The sequence below is a fragment of the Cucumis melo genome, chromosome 4 (genome assembly GCF_025177605.1).
Source record: "Cucumis melo cultivar AY chromosome 4, USDA_Cmelo_AY_1.0, whole genome shotgun sequence".
Classification (NCBI taxonomy): domain Eukaryota; kingdom Viridiplantae; phylum Streptophyta; class Magnoliopsida; order Cucurbitales; family Cucurbitaceae; genus Cucumis; species Cucumis melo.
Window position 1 is genome coordinate 21910551 of NC_066860.1, and position 19808 is coordinate 21930358.

Below are 19808 nucleotides of genomic sequence, written 5' to 3' on the forward strand. Positions count from 1 at the left end.
GGCACGTATCATGCTTATTCTTGATTTTGTCATTTTCAAATATCAATTCTTTGGTCCGAAATCACCAACACCATGCAAAATCTACTATTGGTTATGTTGAAAGATTTCACATCATGCTTGTTAAACATAACTAAATTGTGTTTTTAGGCTTAGATTTTTGTTGGGTTTGTTGTATAAATGAGTTATCTGGTGCTTTAATTATCTATTTTGTAGGAAATCAACACCTAGAGTAGAACAAGTCTTAAAAAGACCAAAATACTCCTAGAAAGATCAAGCTTTGAAATTGGCAAAAAAAAAAAAAAAAAGTGAGCTAAAAAGTATGGAGCAAGGGCATTAAGGACGTGCAACAATGCCATGCTTGATGCAAAAGCTTGAGAAAGCAACTCAATGCTAGGTTGCTTTGACAAATCCAGGCGTTTGCTTTTTTATGCAATGTCATGACACTCATTTATAATGTCGCTTCGATGATATATGTCCTATTTTAAGTTATGTCATTATGATCAACAGAGAGGCAGTTCAATTGGGGATCATTAGTGCTTTCCACAAATGTTGAGAGGAGGACGTTGATTATTGATTGACAAATAACTCTCTTTACTCTTTAATCTCTTCCTTTATGTCCTTGTACAACTTGTTTATGGTTTGTATAAACATAAGTGATTAAACACATTAATACTTTTAGGGATTGGTTGATTACAATATTGTTTATGAATAGTGCTTAATTATTTCGACTAATTGAATGCATTGGCTTTTTATCATGTTTGGTTTGGGCATTTAATTGATATAGGCTTTTTAATCTTATTGAGAAAGAGATTTCTAAATTGAAACTAGCATTATAAGCTGACGTCGGAATATGCATGAAAATGATAGAAAAATGTGAGGCTAAGAATGAAGTGGTTTAAATTTCTGTCTTTTATTCCAATTGCATGAAAATAGAATTCGCTTTTAATTTTCGTGAAAATAATATCCAATTTGGGATTTTATTACTTTGAGGTGTACATTTGCATGTGTCTCCGGTCATAGACTCTAACCACTAATAGACTTAATCTTCGATAATAATAATAAATAAAGTTAGATTTTACAAACAATACCGAGAATATAGTTAATAAATTTTATGCTTATGGAATATAATGATAGACTTCGCTAAATATGATATACTACTATAGATTATACTATTATTAATAAATATCTATCATTTATAAATTTTAGGATCGATTATAGAAATCTATCCCGACGATAATTGTTTGTTACTATATATGACAAAATCTTGACTATAATTTCAACAAAAGACTTCAATAGCTGAGTTTAATTTTGTTAGACATTGTGTCGTATTTTTGCTGATACTTCCAGCTCGATTAGTCGATTAGAGTACGGGAAGAAAAGAAAAATTTGTAGGAGGAGAGGAAGTGGAGGATGGTTTGTGAATGGGCCATTACCGTGTTCATGGGCCACAGTCTTCTACCCTTGGCTAACTTCCATTGAATCCCAAATTGGAAGCCCGAATCCCCTCCGATTTACCATTGTATATGCTTCTGCTTCTTCGATTTTCCGTTTCGAACCAATCGCGATTCACATTTCAAACCACTCCTCAATGCTGATCCCTTTGCATTATCGGAGCGAAGTGATGAGCGTTGACGAAGCTGCTTCTTCTTCCTCTCTGTGATTTCCATCTCTACCTCTCCTTTCAGGTATTTCAATCCCTTCTTGCGCTTTTTTTCCCGCTTTCAGCCTTCAGTTGCTTCCCCCACAATCCACATGCCTAATCCCTTCTGTTTTCCCTTTGTGATCACTACAATTTGAATTCAAATTGAGCACAAAGTTCTCCATTGCTGTTCACCACCACTCTCTCTCTCTCTCTCTCTCTCTCTCTCTCTCTCGATTTCACTCTGTTTCCCTCTCAGATTCCAGCTTCGGTCATTGACACCTTCAAATCTAGCACCCCTTTTCGCACTCTGCTCGACCCATCGCCCCATCGCCCCTTTTCCATCCCTCAAACGCTTCGTTCTCATTTCTTAACGTGTCACAACTTGTAGTCTTCATCCCCTCTCAACCCATCCTCGAACTAGTAAGATTGTAATTTTGCTGTCTTTTAATTTCTTATTCATTATTATTTTGTGACTTTTTCTTTCTGCGAGTCTGGTTTTTTGTTGATGTTGGGAAGGAAAGATTGTTGTTGGTTTCAATAGGCTATCTGATTTATGGAAATAATGTTGCTTTTTCTTTGATTCTGTGTTTGATTCTGGGTTTGAACTCGCACCTTTATCGATGCGTTGTCCTAGTCCAACCTTATTATAATTTACGGGTTCCGGTTCCATTCTGAGGATTTTCTTTATTTTGTTTTTATTTTGATGTGTCTTGTACATTCTTCAATCCTATTTCTTCATCGTAGATAAGGAAGAGTTGCATCTTTAGATGGAAGTTGGCTTCCTGAAGGATCCAAATTTCAGAAGGTATTTTTAAGCTGGTATGGTTCCATAGTTCTGTGGGGCTTGGACGATGGATTTTTATCAAGAGTACTTGAGGATTACTTTTGAGGACTGTTTTAGTTGGTGATTTCGCTTGTGGGGTAATTAAATTTTTTTGCAAGATTTGCTAGAGACTACTCTACCCTAATTTGAGTCAACCACATGGACTATCTCTTATTAATGTCTACTTTTTTTTGGAAACATTGTTAAACGCACTAAAAATCTTAGTTCATTGGATCCTAACATTATTATTCATATTGAGAACTCTTGCAAAGCAAGCTTCTTAGCAAGAAATGTTGGAGATGGTAGTGGTCCAACTCCAACCAAGATGAATGTTGAATAAAAGCTTGATGAAACTGAATGGAAAAGTTTACATGAATCTTTTGATCTCAGAAAGCTTAAGAAGTCTCATATTCTTATTACCCCTTTCCAACTTTGTAAACTGCTTGAGCTTCCACTTGATTTTCCCACATTATTGGAAATATTTGAACCGGCGGGTGGCTGGAAGGGATACTGTCATACATTTGATGTATACAATGTGTTTATAAATAATCATGGAACAATTAGGGAGTTCAAGGATAAACTGTTAACGCATGCAGATGGAAGAAGAAGGGATTGTTTTTCGAGAGTCTATGTTCATGTGATCTTACTTCTCTTTTTCACCAATTGGTGAAGTCTTCTGTAACTTTGTTGGTTCGGGCATCTTGTCTAAACATGAGAACATATGAAATATTGGTTGATGGACTGTGTAAAGCAGGGCTTCTTCAAGAAGCTGGACTTGTTTTACATGAGATGTCATTAAGGGCATTGACTATAAATTCAATTTTATGCAATTGCTTGATATGTGCTCTATGTAGGAACGAGAAGGTTCATGTTTCTTTAAATTTGTTTAGTGAGAAATATCTAGGAAAGGGTGCTAGACTGACATTCACGTACAATTCTCTTATCTATGGATTGTGCAAGGTTGATTGGATTAATGAGGTCTTCAGGTTGTTCTATAATATGTTATTGGGTGGTGCAGTTGCCAACAATGTGACTTACAATACACCGGCTTTAAAGAGGGGCGCATTCTATAAAGCACTCACAATTGTTAATGATATGTTGTTTAGAGGATTCACTCTGATAAGATTACTTACAATGGTCTGATAAAAGCATTTTGCAAAGCTGGAAATGTTGAGAAAGGACTGGAATTATATGAGCAATTGACCATGAATGGACTTAGTTTTTTTTAATATTCGTGAGTGCTCGGCCACCTTACATGCATCTTGACTAATCTCATAGAACAACTCGCCTAACCCTTCAATATTTGGGTGTCAAGGAAACTCGTAGTAAATTAATTCCTAAGTAGGTGGCCATCATGGATTAAACCCATAACCTCTTAGTTAGTTATTTAGATTGCATCTCTTTTTTTATCACTAGGCCAACCCATGATTGTTATAATGGATGAACTTAGTGTTGGTACTATATCATGTAATATTCTAATCAACGGGATCTATAAAGTTGGAGAAGTGGACAATGCATTTGAGTTTTGTAGAGATATAATCAATTGAGATTTCATGTCTAACATAGTCACTTATGATTGGTGTTTTAAATGGACTTTGCAAGGTTGCTTGTATCGTGGAAGCTTTAAATCTGTTTGATAGATTGCAAGTTGACGGCGTTCGCTCGATGCTTTTACAAATAACACTTCTATCAATTGGGACCATAAAGAAGACATGGTGGATGATGCTTGTTTATTTTTTTATGGAGGTATAGATAACGGTTCTTACCTACTAATGTGACTTGGACTGTGCTGGTCTATACTTTGGTAATCAGGAGAATTTGTTTTCTGTTTGATGAGTTATGGTGATAAGATGTTCTAGTAAAATATTAGTCATACGCATGACCTTTCGTTTCCCTGCTTTTAAATCCATGCTAATACGTGGATCTGGATATTTGGTATGTTTGGTGACCGCTTTGTTAATTTTCTATCACATATTCAATTCATTCAATTTGGAATTTTCACTTCTCTTTCTTTATCCAATTTTGAACCCCTCCTCAAAATTTCTTCATACTTCTAATCCTCGGGAGATCTTTTACGGATTTTTATAATACATGCTCAACTGTGTCCTTGTTCTCAACCTCCTTTGATAGGTCTTCGATTCCTTGATCTTTCCTCTCTCTGGTTTCAATTTATCCGTGTTAGCTAGCAATTTATTATGTTCTTAATGGTTGTATGCCTTTTTCTTTTTCTCGTCTTTTAATGTGATCGTTTAATTATTAGTATCTAACAATTTGATTGGATATTGAATGGAGTTGGAAAAGGCGCTCTAGGTAGATTGCTCCAATTAATTTTACTCTTTGAAAGTCATAATTTATAGGGGTGATCATTGGTCGGTCTGAGTCGGTTTTTCGACCAAACCACCATCAAACCAACTATGATTTGTTTAGTAAATGATCAAATCAACATCAACCATTGACGAGTAAATATTGATTGGGCCGATCGGTTTAACTCTTTAAAATGTCTTTTGAAATTTCTTGATTTGGAACTTTTCCAAATCGACACCAACCAACCCCTTCCTTTCTCCAATCGACCCGACTTCTCGGTTTTTCGATCTATCATGCATACCCCTAATAATTTAGGTAAACTATTCATGATTGCGTAATTCAATGGTCTTTACTTCTCATAATTGAAGTCTTTGGCTATTTATTATGTATTTGACAATCGGTTTGGATAAACACACTCTTTAAATTTTATTTTCCTTTAAAGACCAAACGTTACTAGGCATCTAAGAAAGGAAAGGGCAATTGGTAGTTTTTAGCTAGCGAGGTTTCAAATATTTTACATCTTTTGGTGGCCTAGTGTTAGAACCTAAATCCTGAGCATTGACACATTATCTTTTGTGCCGTGGGGGGGGGGGGGGGGGCAGCGCACTGGTGAACCACAAGGCAAGCCACATGAGCGGTTAATTGGAGGTTAGCATGCACTTGTGTGCGACGTGGGCAGGAGGCCCACGCCTCGTGCCAAGGACAAGGCACATGCGCTCAAAGAAGACGTGTGACAGACGTGGTAGGCATAGCGCATGCCCATCAAGCAATCATGAGGCATAGGTGCTCGAGGCCATCTGCAAGGCCCTTGCACGTGCACGAGGTGTCTGCCAAAGAGGGGCGCCACACTGCACACAATGGGTAGTGTCGGGGGTGCACGAGAACGCCAAGTGGTCGGACTAATGCTTGATGCGTGTGCCAAGTAGCCGAGGGTTGGAAGCATTCACAATTGTGCACAAGGAGATGATGCACCAGAAGTTGAAGTTGGTGGACATGGGTCTTTCAAGCAACGTAGTGGTCCTATTTCTGTGCCATTAAGGAACGAGGCACATTGGAAGCTCCCGAAAACTCTTCAATCCATGACGTAAATGTGAAGCCAATTATTTAGGAAAGAGGGTTTTAAATAGTCAATGGAGTGGGACGCTAAAATATAGGAAGTGGTGGACGTATTCCCCCTTTCTAAAATGATGGGTTGTGGGAACACGTGAGTGGGTGGTTATTACCCACTAGGGCCACTCTTCCACTAACTCCTAAATTCTAGCATCTTCCCCACTATATAAGCGTGCCTTGGGGGTTGTCTTAACGAACACATGGTCATTCTTGCATTTTACGATTGTAGTATAGAGAGTGTGGCTTTCTTGTTTGTACCTAAGTATTGTATAGTGATTGAGTGGTTTTTCATCTAACAAAGTGATATTTCCATTATCCTCTACTTCTCCTTACTTACTCTCTTTGTGTGATACTTGGTCGAGAATCCCACTTTAGGGATCGTGCTTCCAAATAATGAGTGGCTTACTTGTGAGTCATACCTTTGGGCAAGTGAAGTTTCTAAGGCTAGTCAAGGCACCCCTTGACACCAAATGGGCCCCAAGTGCTAACGCACACAACCTACGCATGCTTCCACAAACCTCCATTGTTTTCCCGCGCTTGCGCCCTTTGGCCGCTCAATGCACCCTGCACACCTATGCTACGCCACACTCATGACACTGGGCCCCTTTGCATTCATATTTGATTGCAAGTTCATGTTGGTGGGTTTTTTAGAACAACATAAAACTATGGGATAATTAAAGGCTTGTTTTGTAGAGAATTCATATTTTATTTTATATTTTTAGATTCACTGAGTTTAGCACCTAAGCGTTTGACAGACAATGTAGATTTTGTTTTTGAAAATTGTTTTTGGATTTTGGGATTCAAACAATGCAAATTTTGAATACCACTCTTTTATTTTTTTTATTGTATCCAGAATTTGAATTTTACATTTTGAAAAGCAGAATTATATTAAATATATATAAAAATATTGAGAAATACATGTCATGTTTTAAACTCAATTCATCTTTTTAATATAATATTTATTAGGTTAATTTTACATAAATGTATAAAACCCCTAAATATTTACGATCCGTATAACAAAATAAGAAAAGCCCATGAAGCCCGATTATTTTTCATAAACTCCATATATGCCCTTGTTGGTTTTGAATATTGCGGGATGAGTTGTGTACTTCTTCTTTACGATTTATTCATCTTGTTTACAATTTATCTCCTCTTCTAGATTTTCTTTCTTTGTCATTTAGGGTATACGATTTGATCGTTTAAATCTTCTATTTCATCTTCATCATCTTCGGTAAGATGTTTTGAAGTTATTTCACGATTGTTTCAATATTCTTGTTCATTTCGAGAATATAAGATCAGTTAAATATCATTTGAAGCTTTTTCACGGTCGTTTATATTTCACTATCAAGATCATTGGAGTGATTTTGTTTCTGGTAAGAATTCTAAATTTCGTTTCGTTTTAATTGTTTAGAAGATTAAAAAATTTCGATAAGAATTCTATATTTTATTATCAAATTCGTTTTCGGTAAGATCTCTAAATTGTTTAGTAAAAAATATTAACAAAGAACTATGTACCATTGTATTTTTAAACGATTGTGTATCAAAATTTAAATGATTGTATATATTGTATTTTACGATCGCTAGATTTGAAGTTTTTCATGATCATTTACATTGGATTGCACGATTATTTACCACATAACCAACACGATCGCTTATCATAATACGATCATTTACCATTGTCAACAAGTACGTTTAAAATTATTTCACTGCACGATCGTCTATCCTTGCATTGTGATTATGATTTTTTATTTTTTCTTCTTTTATGTAGTGGTAGATGTATATCTCAGTCTATCTTTTCTTATTTGTTTGTTATAATGAATTGTGAGATGATCATATATGGAGATAGACATCTGTCTATCACAATTAGACAGAGATATACAGGCTTGTTTATCTGTGATAGACAAAAATAGAACTTTGTTTATCACAAATAGACAGAGATAGATGTATATTTCTGTCTATTTCTTTGTATTTCTCCTATATATTGAATTGTGTGTAGAGATAGATGATATATGTTTATTTCTTTCTATCACTATTAAATACTTAATTTACTTTCTTACATAATCACATTTTCATTTTACAGAATGCAATGTTTATTTTTATAGTTGCTTTTTATGGAGGTCAATGAAATAGATACAATGTCTATAGGAATTACTCTGTTGCTGTAATTTTGGTAGATCACTACTAGAAAAAGACCCTTTCTTGACGGTTGGTTTTTTCTTTTCTTGACGGTTTTTGGTAAAAACGTCAAGAAAGGGGTGGTTTAATAGGAAAACTATCAAGAATTTTGATGAAAAGGCGGAGGGGAGGCAATTTTCAGAATTCTTGACGGTTTTAAACTGTCAAGCAATATGAACGTTTTTCTTGACTGTTATAAACTGTCAAGGATTATCTTTTAAATTCTTGACGTTTTTAAAACGTCAAGATTTATTATAAAATCGACATTCTTGACGTTTTTAAAACGTCAAGATTTATTATAAAATCGACATTCTTGACGTTTTTCAAACGTCAAATAATATGTAATTATACTTGACGTTTTAAAAACGTCAAGAAATATCGATTACATTCTTGATGTTTTATAAACGTCAAGAAATATCGATTAAATTCTTGACGTTTTAAAACGTCAAGAATTTTAATAAAAAGGCGGGAAATTTTAAAATTTCTTGACATTTTTAAAATGTCAAGTAGGAGAATTTTACTTGACGTTTCAGAAACGTCAAGAATTACTAAATTAATTGAAAAAAAATAAAAAAATAATTTCTTTTTTTTTTTTAAAAAAACTAAATTCTTTTAACTTTTTAAATAAAAAATTAACTTCATTTTTCTAAAAAAAAAATTAAATCCCCAATTTTCCCTTCTCTTCGTCTTCGTTGTTCGCGGTCTCCATCTCTCGCACGAACCTTCTCTTCGTCTTCCTTGTTCGCCATCACCCTAAATCTCTCGCACGAAGCTTCTCTTCGTCCTCCTTGTTTGCGAAAATCAAATCCTCTGTCGTGTTTCTACTGAGCCTTCTCTTGCAATGAAGTCGCCTTCCAAGATTTCGTCTTCCCCATCCACGAAAACTCAGTCCTCTGTCATTTTCGTCGGTTTGCACCCCACCGTTTACCTAGTCGTCAACATTTAGATTCACCATCGTTCTCCCTTCGTCGGTGTTCGTGCAATCCGTTCTATTTCGCGTTTCTTCCAGTTTTCGTTGCGCACAAACTCGCACCTCCGCCCTCTACTCACTTCAATCAATTGTTCCGAATATAAGTAAGGTTTGGTTTAATTGATTAATTCATTGATGGTGTTTGATTATCCATAACTAGGCTATCACTCTTTTTGGATTCTTTTTCTCAATTAATCAATAAAGAAATTTTGGATTGAGCAGATGGAAAATCCAGGTGATGAATATAAGGAGGAAGTTTCTTTTAATCTCATTTCAGTTAGGTGGGGATGTTTTTCATTGTTAAGATAATGATAGTGAAGTTTGGAATATAGCTAGGCCTTAGAAGGGGCTCTTTTTGACCGAGTTAATTAGTTGGATGGCTTTGGTAGATAGAAACAATACAGTGTATTTGCGGGAAGGAGTGGAAAACATTTTATGGTCATTAGAGGGATCTGGAAGCATAGAGGCTAATTTCATTGTAACTTAATCATTTTTGTTGTTTGTTGAATGTTCGTTGTTCTTTTAGTGGTTACGTTGAGAAATTTCCACGTCTGGTCGTACTTATATTTGAAAATGTTAATGTAAGTGTTAATTTTTGTGTTAAATCTAGTGACATCATACAAAATTAGAAGTAAAAATATGTTATATGATTAGTGAAAAAGTAGCAACAATATTGATAGCAAATGGTAGATATCTATCCATGTCTATACCAGATAGACATGGATGGGATAAAAATTTTTCTTTATCTATTATTGTCTATTTTAATACAGCCTATTCTGTCAAACAACTTAAAAAGTGCAATGCTGCAATTAATGCCTTTGGTGGGGCCAAAGCTTAAAAAGAACCAGCAAATCCTTTGGAGTATTGTGGCGAAAGCAGTGCTCGCTGATTTATGGTTTGAAAGGAACCCAAGAGTTCCATGACAAGGAAACTAATTTGCTTGAGTTGAAGCTACCTGGTTTAATGCTTTGGTCTTCTCTCTCCAAGGCTTTTGCAGATTATTCAAGACAGGATATTAGCCTAAACTAGAGTGCTCTTATCTCCATGAATTAGAATTCTTTCTGCTGTTTTTGTTCCTTCTTGGCGGCGGCGGCAGCAGCTACAAATGACTATATGAAGCTCTTCCTCTTGATTCTCTTCATAGTCTCATAGTCTTGCTGTTTTTATGAGCTTTTGATGGCCATGAATTAGAATTCTTTCTGCTGTTTGTTTTTGTTCCTTCTTGGCGGCGGCGGGAGCAGCTACAAATGACCATATGAAGCTCTTCCTCTTGATTCTCTTCATAGTCTCATAGTCTTGCTGTTTTTATGAGCTTTTGATGGCCAAGTCAATTCTTTGTTTAAACCCTTTATGTCTCTTTTATTCGGTGCTCTCTTTTGTACTCTTTATGCTTTCTGTTTTCTTTGTACTTTGAACATTTTTTGAAAAGGAAACAAGTCTCTTTATTCATATAAATGTAAAAAGAAAGAGACCAATGCTCTAAGTACATGAGAGTTGTACAAAAAGTGTACAACATAAAGCATAACTAGGATCAGCAGTACGCCCGAACATCTCAACTAGGTTGACACCCCTTTAGTGTTCTCATCATATCCTTAAAACGTAACATAAAAAATCAGATAGGACAAAAAGACTATTGATCACTAACCTTACAAAGAATTCAACAAAAAGCATACGGAAGGCCTAAGTGAAAAGTGCAATAAGAAATTTAACTCAATACAATATTAAGCTGGAAAGATAAAAGCTCTCCAGTTTGAGTAGATTTCTTGAACGCTGTAGCTTCAAAAGGCTTGGAGAAGGTACACCATGAGGAGGCATTCTTATGGGCAACTTCAAAGCGATCCAGCCAAACAAAGGATTTATTGTGGAAAACCCTTTGACTTCTTTCAAACCATAATTCTGCCAAAAGCGACGTATCCAAAGTGATTGAGGGATTTTTTTGAAATGCACCCCAACTAAAAGTTGCTGGATATTTCCTTGAATGTCAGCACCAAACACCCAAGAAAAATTAAAGAAAGAAAATAACTTCTCTCAACATTGTGGGGGTGTACGAATAGAAGAAGAAGATAAGTAAGGATCTTCTCCATTCCGATGACATAAAGGGCAAATGGAAGGAGAAAGACAGCTGTTAGGAAGTTTAAGCTGCATTGCAGAGGATACACTAAGACGACCGATCATCATGATCCAAACAAGAATGTTAACACTCCTTGGGCCATTAGATTTCCATGGCGCCAAGTATAGCAACTTGTCCATCGGGAAGAAGAGGATAGTGAGCGAGAGAGACTTTACTAAGAAGACCCCATTTCCCATCAAAGACCATGATCTTCTATCAAAATTATCAAAAATTACTCTTGGTGCAATTTTTCTAAGCAACACTTGGAAATCAAGTATTTCCTCCTCTTTTAACGCCAAAAAGAGATGGACCGAGAAGCCAAGGAGCTGTCCCAACGATCTGCCACTGACCCTTCAGGCATTAAAAAGGTTGGCATGCAATAAGTAGGCAGATTTGATAAAACCGATTTGCATAATGTCGCTCTTCCTCCCCTAGATAAGTTAAATCTTTTCCACTTATCTAAATTTTTGTGTACTTTATCAATCACTGGTTTCCAAAATGTGACTTTGCTTTCGGTACCCACCCCAAGGTAAAATAAAGGAAGATGATCAGCCTTGCAGCCCAAACTTGAAGCAGTAGACATCAGTTCAATCTCATCAACATTAACACCACACAAGGCTGATTTTTCCCAATTAACTTTCTGGCCAGACACCATTCAAACAGCTCAATGGTCTGTTTTAAATTGGAAAGCATGTTGCTATCAAATTTACAAAACAAAAGGGTTATCACCTGCAAATTGAACTATGGAGACACGGATCTTTTCTTTACCGACCACAAAACCTTCAAAATGTCCATTGAAATGTAACTTTTCCACTAAAGCGCTGGGGACTTCACTGACCAGTAGGAATAGGCAAGGTGAAAGAGGGTCACCTTGCCTAATTCCCCTTGACGCAAGAATCCTTCCCCTTGGTTGTCCATTTATGAAAACTGAGTATCTAGGGCTTTTAACACAACCCATTATCCAATCAATCCATTTTTTATCAAAGTGTTTATTTTGGAGAACTTCTTCTAAGAAATTTCAATCAACACGATCCAAAGCCTTCTCAAGGTCTAACTTGAGGATCCAACCTTTCTTCTTTTTGGCTCGATAATCCTCGACCACTTCATTGGCTATAAAAATAGGATCCATTGTTTGTCTTCCTTCAATAAAGGTGCTTTGAGTCGGAGCAATGATGGAGGGCATGACTTTCTTTAGTTTTTCGGCAGCACCTTAGCAATTACCTTATAGGTCAGGTTGTGTTAGAACACCAAGATGTGTTCTTATACAATAGATAAAAACTTCACTGTTACAGAGAAATTATCAATTCTGAGATGAAATGCTCCATTAAGGGGAAAGATAAAATTGTTATCATTAATATTTATGGCCCCCATCTCCTTGTCTTCCTCGTTGGCGTACAAAAACCATGAGATCCTTTGCAGGCTGCTTTTGTGGGGCCCATCAAGTTGAATCCTTTCTTATTGGCAGAATTTAATTCAAATAATCGGCTGTTAACATACAGGAATTTAGGAGGACAAAACGCATTTACCGCAGATTCTTTAATGCCTCTGTTTTTTTCTTTCTTCCATAAATCATTTGCCTCTTTCCCCACGCGCTGCTGTTGCTCTTCTTCTGAGTTTGAATTTTGGTGCTTACTCTTCTCTTATTTCTCCAAGTGGAGCAGGCCGGCCGGTTGGAAAGTACATCATCAGCCATGCTTTTTTTCCTTCGAAAATGTTTCTATTGATTGTCGGAATCTGCTGCAAATTTAGACTGTTATCCACGGAGGGAAGGTCCACTAGAATTTCATCATCCAAGACTACTGCATTTAATCTACATAAATCAATAGGATTAGAGAAATCACTAATAGTCTTTTTTAATTAATTGTGGAGCTTCAATCGATTCAATATCACCGAAATTAAGGAAGAAACTTCCTCTTTGAATGTTCTTTATCTCAATGGTGGCTGGGACCCACATAAATTCTTTATCACCTGAATTATGGCTTGAGAACAATCAATAAGGTTAAGGGTATCCCAACCTATTTCTTCCAAACCTCCAAAGTACTCACCAATTGCTTTAAAGGCATCTTTCCTCCATAAGTTAAGAGGAAGATTAGTAACTGAGAGCTACCCTCCACACCCTGTGATGTGTCACTCTGCTATTCTTATCATCATTCCACTTTTCGCATAATAGATGAAATTTTTGGTAGTTAAACCATTTTCCGAGTGTGATAATCACATTTTCAACCTCTCCTTTTGTTACTTTGATAACGGTTTTATCGGACAATCTAATTTTGATATTGATGTTGAACAAATCTTCAAGACGGGCTTTTATGTCCTTCCATTCATCAAAGGCAAATAAACGTGATAATATCCAGAGATTAGAGAAGTCTTCCTTAATGCAATCGTCTAATTTTCGAAACCAATGCCTTTCACCCAAAATTTTTTTCCCCTATGCTTGATTGAGCCTTGTTCTAGGTACCCTTTACTTTATCTGCATATCTTAAACCCAGGGATTTTGCTGGAGGAGGCCTTGATTCTGTCTTAAAGGAGTCATGTTGAAGGGATGAATGCCACTGTTGGTATTTATGAATCAACAAAAAGTCCTTGATCATGTTAAGAAATGAAATCCATCCCTTCTTAGAATCACATGAGAGGATTTGAATAAAGGAGAAGTCACTGTATCTCTTTCTTGCTACACATCTCGTGAACCACCTTGAAGGAGTTCGAAATTTAGTAAGCTTTTCTGCTTCACTTTCTTAATTTCTGTTCTCCAGAAAGTACTTCCATTCTGGTTCCTTCACTAGGCTCCTAATAGCTGCCACGAACCATTCAAGTTGGAGCTTAGATACTTTTAGAATTTTCCAGAAATCCACATCCTCGATATGAGAATATCCTCTTTCAAACTATTTGCAGTAAAACGAATCTTGGATTTTGCAGCTTTTCACCTCCATGTCTAAAGCTACTAACTTTGCCGGAATTTGGGGATGCTGAAGCCTGGGGGAAGCCATGGAGTGGGGGAGGAGAGAGAGGAGAGAGGAGAGAGGACTTACCTAAGATGCTTTATGTTTTCTTTGTACTTTGAGCATTAGTTTTATTCCATTTTCTTAATAGGGAGACTTGTATCTTGTTCAAAAAAAAAAAAAAAAAAAAAATTACAGCCTATCCTGTCGAGTTTCTCTGACAAACATTATTTGTACTTATAGATTAACTGCCATAAGAAACTAAACCACCTCCCTGAAGCTAATAATGTAAGATTCAATATTACTATCGAGAGCCCAATGTTGCTTCGGCTAATTGTTTTTGAAGTCTATCATTTACATTTTTACATGGACCTAATCCTCATTGCGTTGTGGAAATCTAAGGATCTAAGAACTGCTCCTGACTGGAGGATAGAATTTTGGAGCATTTTCTACTTCGATGGATAAGATTGGCTGATCAGTAAGTTTGGTAGTTGGTTATATCACTTCTAAAAGAATAAATTACATTGGATTTCAGAAAGTTGATGGAGTTCCAAATTGCATGAAAAAAGAAGTTATAGAGGTTTTGGGAATTGGCAGGAAGACACTTCTTACACTCTTGTCTCCCAAGCTGGCCACAGCTCTGAAGGATTGATGAATTGGCAAGATTTCAACACCAGAGGGCAGGAAGTACTAACCAGCCCAAAATAATTTCTCGTTGGTAGGCTAGGTACCAGGAGTTCACTTCTATTCCTGTGAATAGTTGTGGCCATGGTGCCCCAAGGAATCTCAAGCACTTGATGAGAACAGACTGAAGTATTAACATTAACGGTATAGGGTTGCAGTGATAAACTTTTATCTGAAAACAATAACGTATATTATTTACTGTTAAAATAAAAAGTTAAGGTTGCATGTAAGGTTACCTCCACCTAGATTTGGAATATAAATAAATTGTTATTACGTCTTCTAATATTGGTCTATAGCATGGAGATGTGGAAGTTATGAGAACAGAATGAAACATTATCTTGTGGTTAAATATGTACATTTTATATCCTATGTATGTGTTTCTGTGCCAGCTTGATTGTTTTACTTTCCCCTATTATGCAGGTTCGCTAGTTTCCATGTAAATGGTCAACTTGAACAATAGCTCAGGCAATGACTCTACAAGTCTGACACAAGAGCGAGGCTTAGCACAATGCAACTGGTACCAAATCATGATGAGAATAAAGATGATATTCTGGAACGTGCGCCCATTTTAAGTCAATTGGATTTTCTGCCACAATCTGTGGGGTCGTCATCCTCTGCTGAGATTGCTGAGATTATAGCTATAGGGAGAGAGAGCTCTGTTAGTGATGATGATTTACACAATCTTAACATTGATGAAACTTGTCATCTGGTGAATGACCAACCACAATGTCGTATATGCCTTGACACTGGAGGTTTTTAACATTCCTTTCTGTTCAATGTGTAATCCTATTTCATCAACATCGGTTAAGAAACATTTCTCATGTATTAATTTAACAAATAAGAATGCTATCCTTAGGCTCACTTGTGGGTTAAAACTGTCAGTACACACGCATATATTGTTTTTCTTCTTCCAAAGATTTGGTTTACCTTTTCTAGTATGGATATGATTTTGGTTTCAGGAGAAGATTTAATTGCTCCATGCCATTGCAAAGGCACTCAAAAGTATGTCCATAGATCTTGTCTTGATAATTGGAGGTCCACAAAGGTCAGTTTTCCCTCACTTCGTGTTTGCTTCTCCGTTCTTTATTCACACTTTTTTCCAGGGTAATGGAATGTGGTATCAACTGCTATTCCAACGTAAAACTTTTACTTACCGTCATCAATCTGATACATCTGCTTTCAAGAATGATCAAGTTTTCAAGGTTTTGACTTCTAATCGATTTCAGTAATTCTGTCAGGAGGGCTTTGCTTTTGCTCATTGTACAGAATGCAGAGCTATGTTTGTGTTACGTGCAAATGTTCCTCCTGACCGCTGGTGGTTGAGACTGAAGTTTCAATTTCTTGTTGCTAGGGACCATGCGTTCATTTTCATCATTGTTCAACTGGTACATTAGAGTAATTATGTGTTCAATTGGCTCATTCACCTCTGCAAGGTGTTTAATACAAGGTAGGCTGATGTTCATTATTATCCATGTGCTTTGAACAGATTGTGGCATTCTTGGGGGTGTTAGTGTACAAATTTTACGGAGAGGAACTAAGGGAAATGTTTGGCTATGAAGAACACCCATACGGGTTCTATGCAATGGCTGGTATACTGAGGCTGCCGACTTAACTCCTTTCTTTTTATTCTTTATATCTGTATTGGATTTGTTAGTGTAAGTGAATATTCTCACAATTTTTTGGTTTCATTTGATTGGAAGAATTTAAGAAATTAAGATTTGCAGTTGAATAAATCCTGTTGAGTGAATCCTTGAATGAAATTAAGTACCGGCGTTGGAGAAAAAGCCGTAGTTGCTGTACTATCTGTCTTTTTATTCTTCGTTCTACAATTTTTTTTTCTGCAGTCTTGGCTATCATCTTGGTTGGCTTACTCTATGGTTTCTTCATAGCCATTATTTGCGGGCAGAGGATAAATGAACGCCACTACCATGTTCTCGCTAAGCAAGAACTGACAAAGGTCCAGTAACAATTTAAAGAGAAGAATATTGCAAATTTAATTATATTTTCCTTTAGTCTTCTCAAATCGTTCTCTGCTTACTCAATTCACATAGCTTTATGTGTTTCAGGAATATATAGTTGAAGATCGAGAACATAACAAGAACGTTCCTGAATTAGACCCCAGTCATGTTATGGAGCTAAGGATGTTGGGCCTGTATTAATCTGAAATCTTTCCCTGAATCCATTGTGCACTTCACTTCCCGTAAGGAAACTCTATCTTGTATTCCTTTCCACGTTTATGTATCACAAATGGAGATTTAGCACTATACTATAGGTAGAGTTCGATCACAATTACGTCGCATAGTCTTTTCTTTTCTTCTCAGGTTAGTATTGATCTGGCGGATGTACTTTCAGTCTGGTCAAACAAAGCAAAGTTATTACTGAAAATGTTGCCAATTTGCCAGCAAGAAGAGTACTTCCAAAATCCCCTGAATTTATATCGAACGACGTGTTTGTTTCATTCTCCTTGTTTATCCAAGCGATCTGTTTGAACAAATAAATGCAATGGAAAGGCATAATATCTGAGAGGAGAATTCTTGCTGGGAGTTGCTTTGATTTTATTGATTTTGCTGTATAAATGGACATTTTACATTAAGGGGAAATTATTTCCTCCCCTCCCCTCCCCTCCCGCTTACCCCTGAAGTTTTATTCTCATTTCATATATCGTTTTGGATTTTTATTTTCTTTTGTTGATAAAATGTGGATTGTTTAAATTGGTAGATTAATTCTTCCATTTATATAATTTATATTCTGAAACTATAAATTATATTTTAGTTATTGAATTATCTAGGTATGTTATTTTTGGTTTCTTGGACGATGGGTCGATTCCATCCATAAGTTTTAAAATGATGAAGCTTGATTTGATGGTTTCTTTAAAGGGTTATTTTTATATATAACAAAATGAATAAAAAATTTTACAAAATAATAAAATATCAATATCTATGATTGATCGTGATAAATAGATAGAAATCTATCTTAGTCTATCGTGGTTTTCAAAAGTTTTAACTTAAAATATCGTTAACATACACTTTGTAATATTTGTACAATTTTTGGTAGAGTTTATAATAACAGAATAAACATACAAATTTTGGTACCAACAAGCTATTTAAATAAGTACATTTCAACAAAAATTTCGCTACCAATCCTAAAAAAGGCATATAAATCAATCCGTTGTTCCAATATAGTTTCATCATACTTGGGCCACAAGAGCAACTATTTGGGCGCGAGATGGACTACCGAAAAAAGCAACTACATAACTAGGTAAAACAAAGGATTATTGCACATAACCAAATATGTTACAAATTTACAAAATTTCCATTTATCAATTACAAATGAGAATTAAACATTCATTTCAGTTACATAAATCAACTCTTAATAGAGAAAAGATGCAGCTCTAAGTGGATACGAGGCCAGTTCATAGTTCTGAAAAGCCTAAGAATACAAAAGGCGATAGAAAATATAGTTATTGTAGAATAAGTAATTAAAGGAGTAAAACACAAACCTTTGCTGTATAGGGGGAACCTCCTCTTTCTACTCAACCTACTTCTTAATATGATCAATTGTGTCTGTTGGTTCTATGTCAACCTCAAGACTTTTTCCAGATGCATAATCGGCTAATTCAACCAAAACCAATGGAAGGGAGTTACTGAATGAATGATGGTTTATGGATGCATGTGGAACAATGCAAGGGAGTCATAAAAAACAGAAAGACCAAAATTGGGAGAGAAACAATAGCCATAGATAACAAAATTACCAAAAGGTATAATAATTTTTGGAATTTCCTTTCACACTTCAAAGGTTCTTTTCCAATCTACTATGATCTGCAACATTCAATAAAATTGGTAAGGAAAGATTAGCATGACCCTTGTACAATAATGACAAAAAAATTGATAAATAGTACAATCATCGATTAATTGCTCCAATATAACTTCACTGATCCAATGGATTCTTGCAAAACCTAGTAAGAAAACAAAATCTAGCATGATTGAAAAGAAACTTTGTAGCAACCAAAATGAAAAACTAAAGACTAGTTTTGATTTCAAGACAGATTAAGGTTCCTCAAAACATAATAAATTTTGAGAAGGGTAGACAAGATACATACTTTTAGATTCAACTGATGCCTGAAAAAAAATTGCATAAATGTTAAGTTCTTGGTGTCATATAAAAAAATAGATTAAAGGATTTTAAACACTACTTTTCTAAGGGGAAATGACAAAAGCCGCTAGTTACAACAGTAGTACATTAATTTCTTACCAATTGACTTCAGAGGAGGTCTTTGGTATGGGGCAACTGGTGTAGCTTTTATCATTTGGTGACTTCTTACATCCTGATCCTACCACACAAAAAGGAAAAAGAAGACTAAGTTTTCAATATGACATGAGGCTTTAAGGGTCCATTTCTTTTTCAGCCAACTGAAAATCCCCAAATAAGATCTTCGTTTTGTTAAGTGATAGTTCATTTTCATCACAAATGGCTTTTCTTTAATACAAAAAATATAAATGCACAATCGTCCTAGGATACAAGAGATGGCAAAGGTAGATGAAAAGGCAGCAATTGTAATATAATGGGAACCCGAATCCAATAAAAGCCTACACACATCTCCTTGGTATAATCGAGATGTTCACAACATTATCATTTTTTTGGAAAAAAAACATTTTGGAAAGGAGCTACCTTCTGCGAAGAAAACATAGCTTGCAATCTACGTTGGAGAAAAGCAAGAAGGTAATCGAAAAGACTGGCAGCAACCAGTAATACTACCCTTGCAGAGAGAGATTGAACATTTCTAATGTCACCAATAAGAATAAATAGCAGAAATGAATGGTTTATTTAAGAGTGATAAATGAAAATGCAAGGATGATGGGCTTTTCATTCTACCCAAGTTGAGACTATCAACATATTGGGTGTTGCAATTGTCATAGTTGAGTTCAATCTTTCAAATTGCCTTGTTTCACTAGTACAATTTTGGGTTTTAACGACACTACAAACCAAAACATTGTGTCATTAAAAATAAAAAAGGGTAGGGTGGGAGTAAAATGTGTCGTTGAAAATAGAAG

The 19808-nt window shown here is 35.8% G+C and overlaps 1 protein-coding gene across 11 annotated transcripts; it reads left to right on the plus strand.

Moving 5' to 3' along the window:
- The first annotated feature begins 1337 nt into the window (after positions 1-1337).
- On the plus strand, positions 1338-17518 carry LOC103502787 (uncharacterized). 11 transcript variants are annotated; one of them, XM_008466870.3, is made up of 10 exons: positions 1382-1685; positions 1899-2062; positions 4068-4211; positions 15178-15509; positions 15717-15802; positions 15996-16142; positions 16244-16346; positions 16602-16714; positions 16824-16957; positions 17079-17518. In XM_008466870.3, exons 4-9 carry the CDS (start codon positions 15266-15268, stop codon positions 16914-16916), a joined length of 786 nt encoding a protein of 261 aa, XP_008465092.1. In that variant the 5' UTR covers positions 1382-1685; positions 1899-2062; positions 4068-4211; positions 15178-15265; the 3' UTR covers positions 16917-16957; positions 17079-17518. The 11 variants fall into 11 exon arrangements, with proteins under 11 accessions (XP_050939811.1, XP_008465090.1, XP_050939815.1 ...); XM_051083855.1 differs by lacking the exon at positions 1899-2062 and adding an exon at positions 2387-2563; XM_051083853.1 differs by having other exon boundaries at positions 1360-2062.
- The last annotated feature ends 2290 nt before the right edge of the window (positions 17519-19808 follow it).

Coding starts and splice junctions, on each gene's coding strand:
- LOC103502787 (XM_051083854.1), top strand. CDS start 15,266: ATGCAACTGGTACCAAATCATGATGAGAATAAAGATGATATTCTGGAA. Junction 15,803..15,995: donor ATAATTGGAGGTCCACAAAG/GTCAGTTTTCCC, acceptor TAATTCTGTCAG/GAGGGCTTTGCTTTTGCTCA. Junction 16,715..16,823: donor CTAAGCAAGAACTGACAAAG/GTCCAGTAACAA, acceptor TATGTGTTTCAG/GAATATATAGTTGAAGATCG.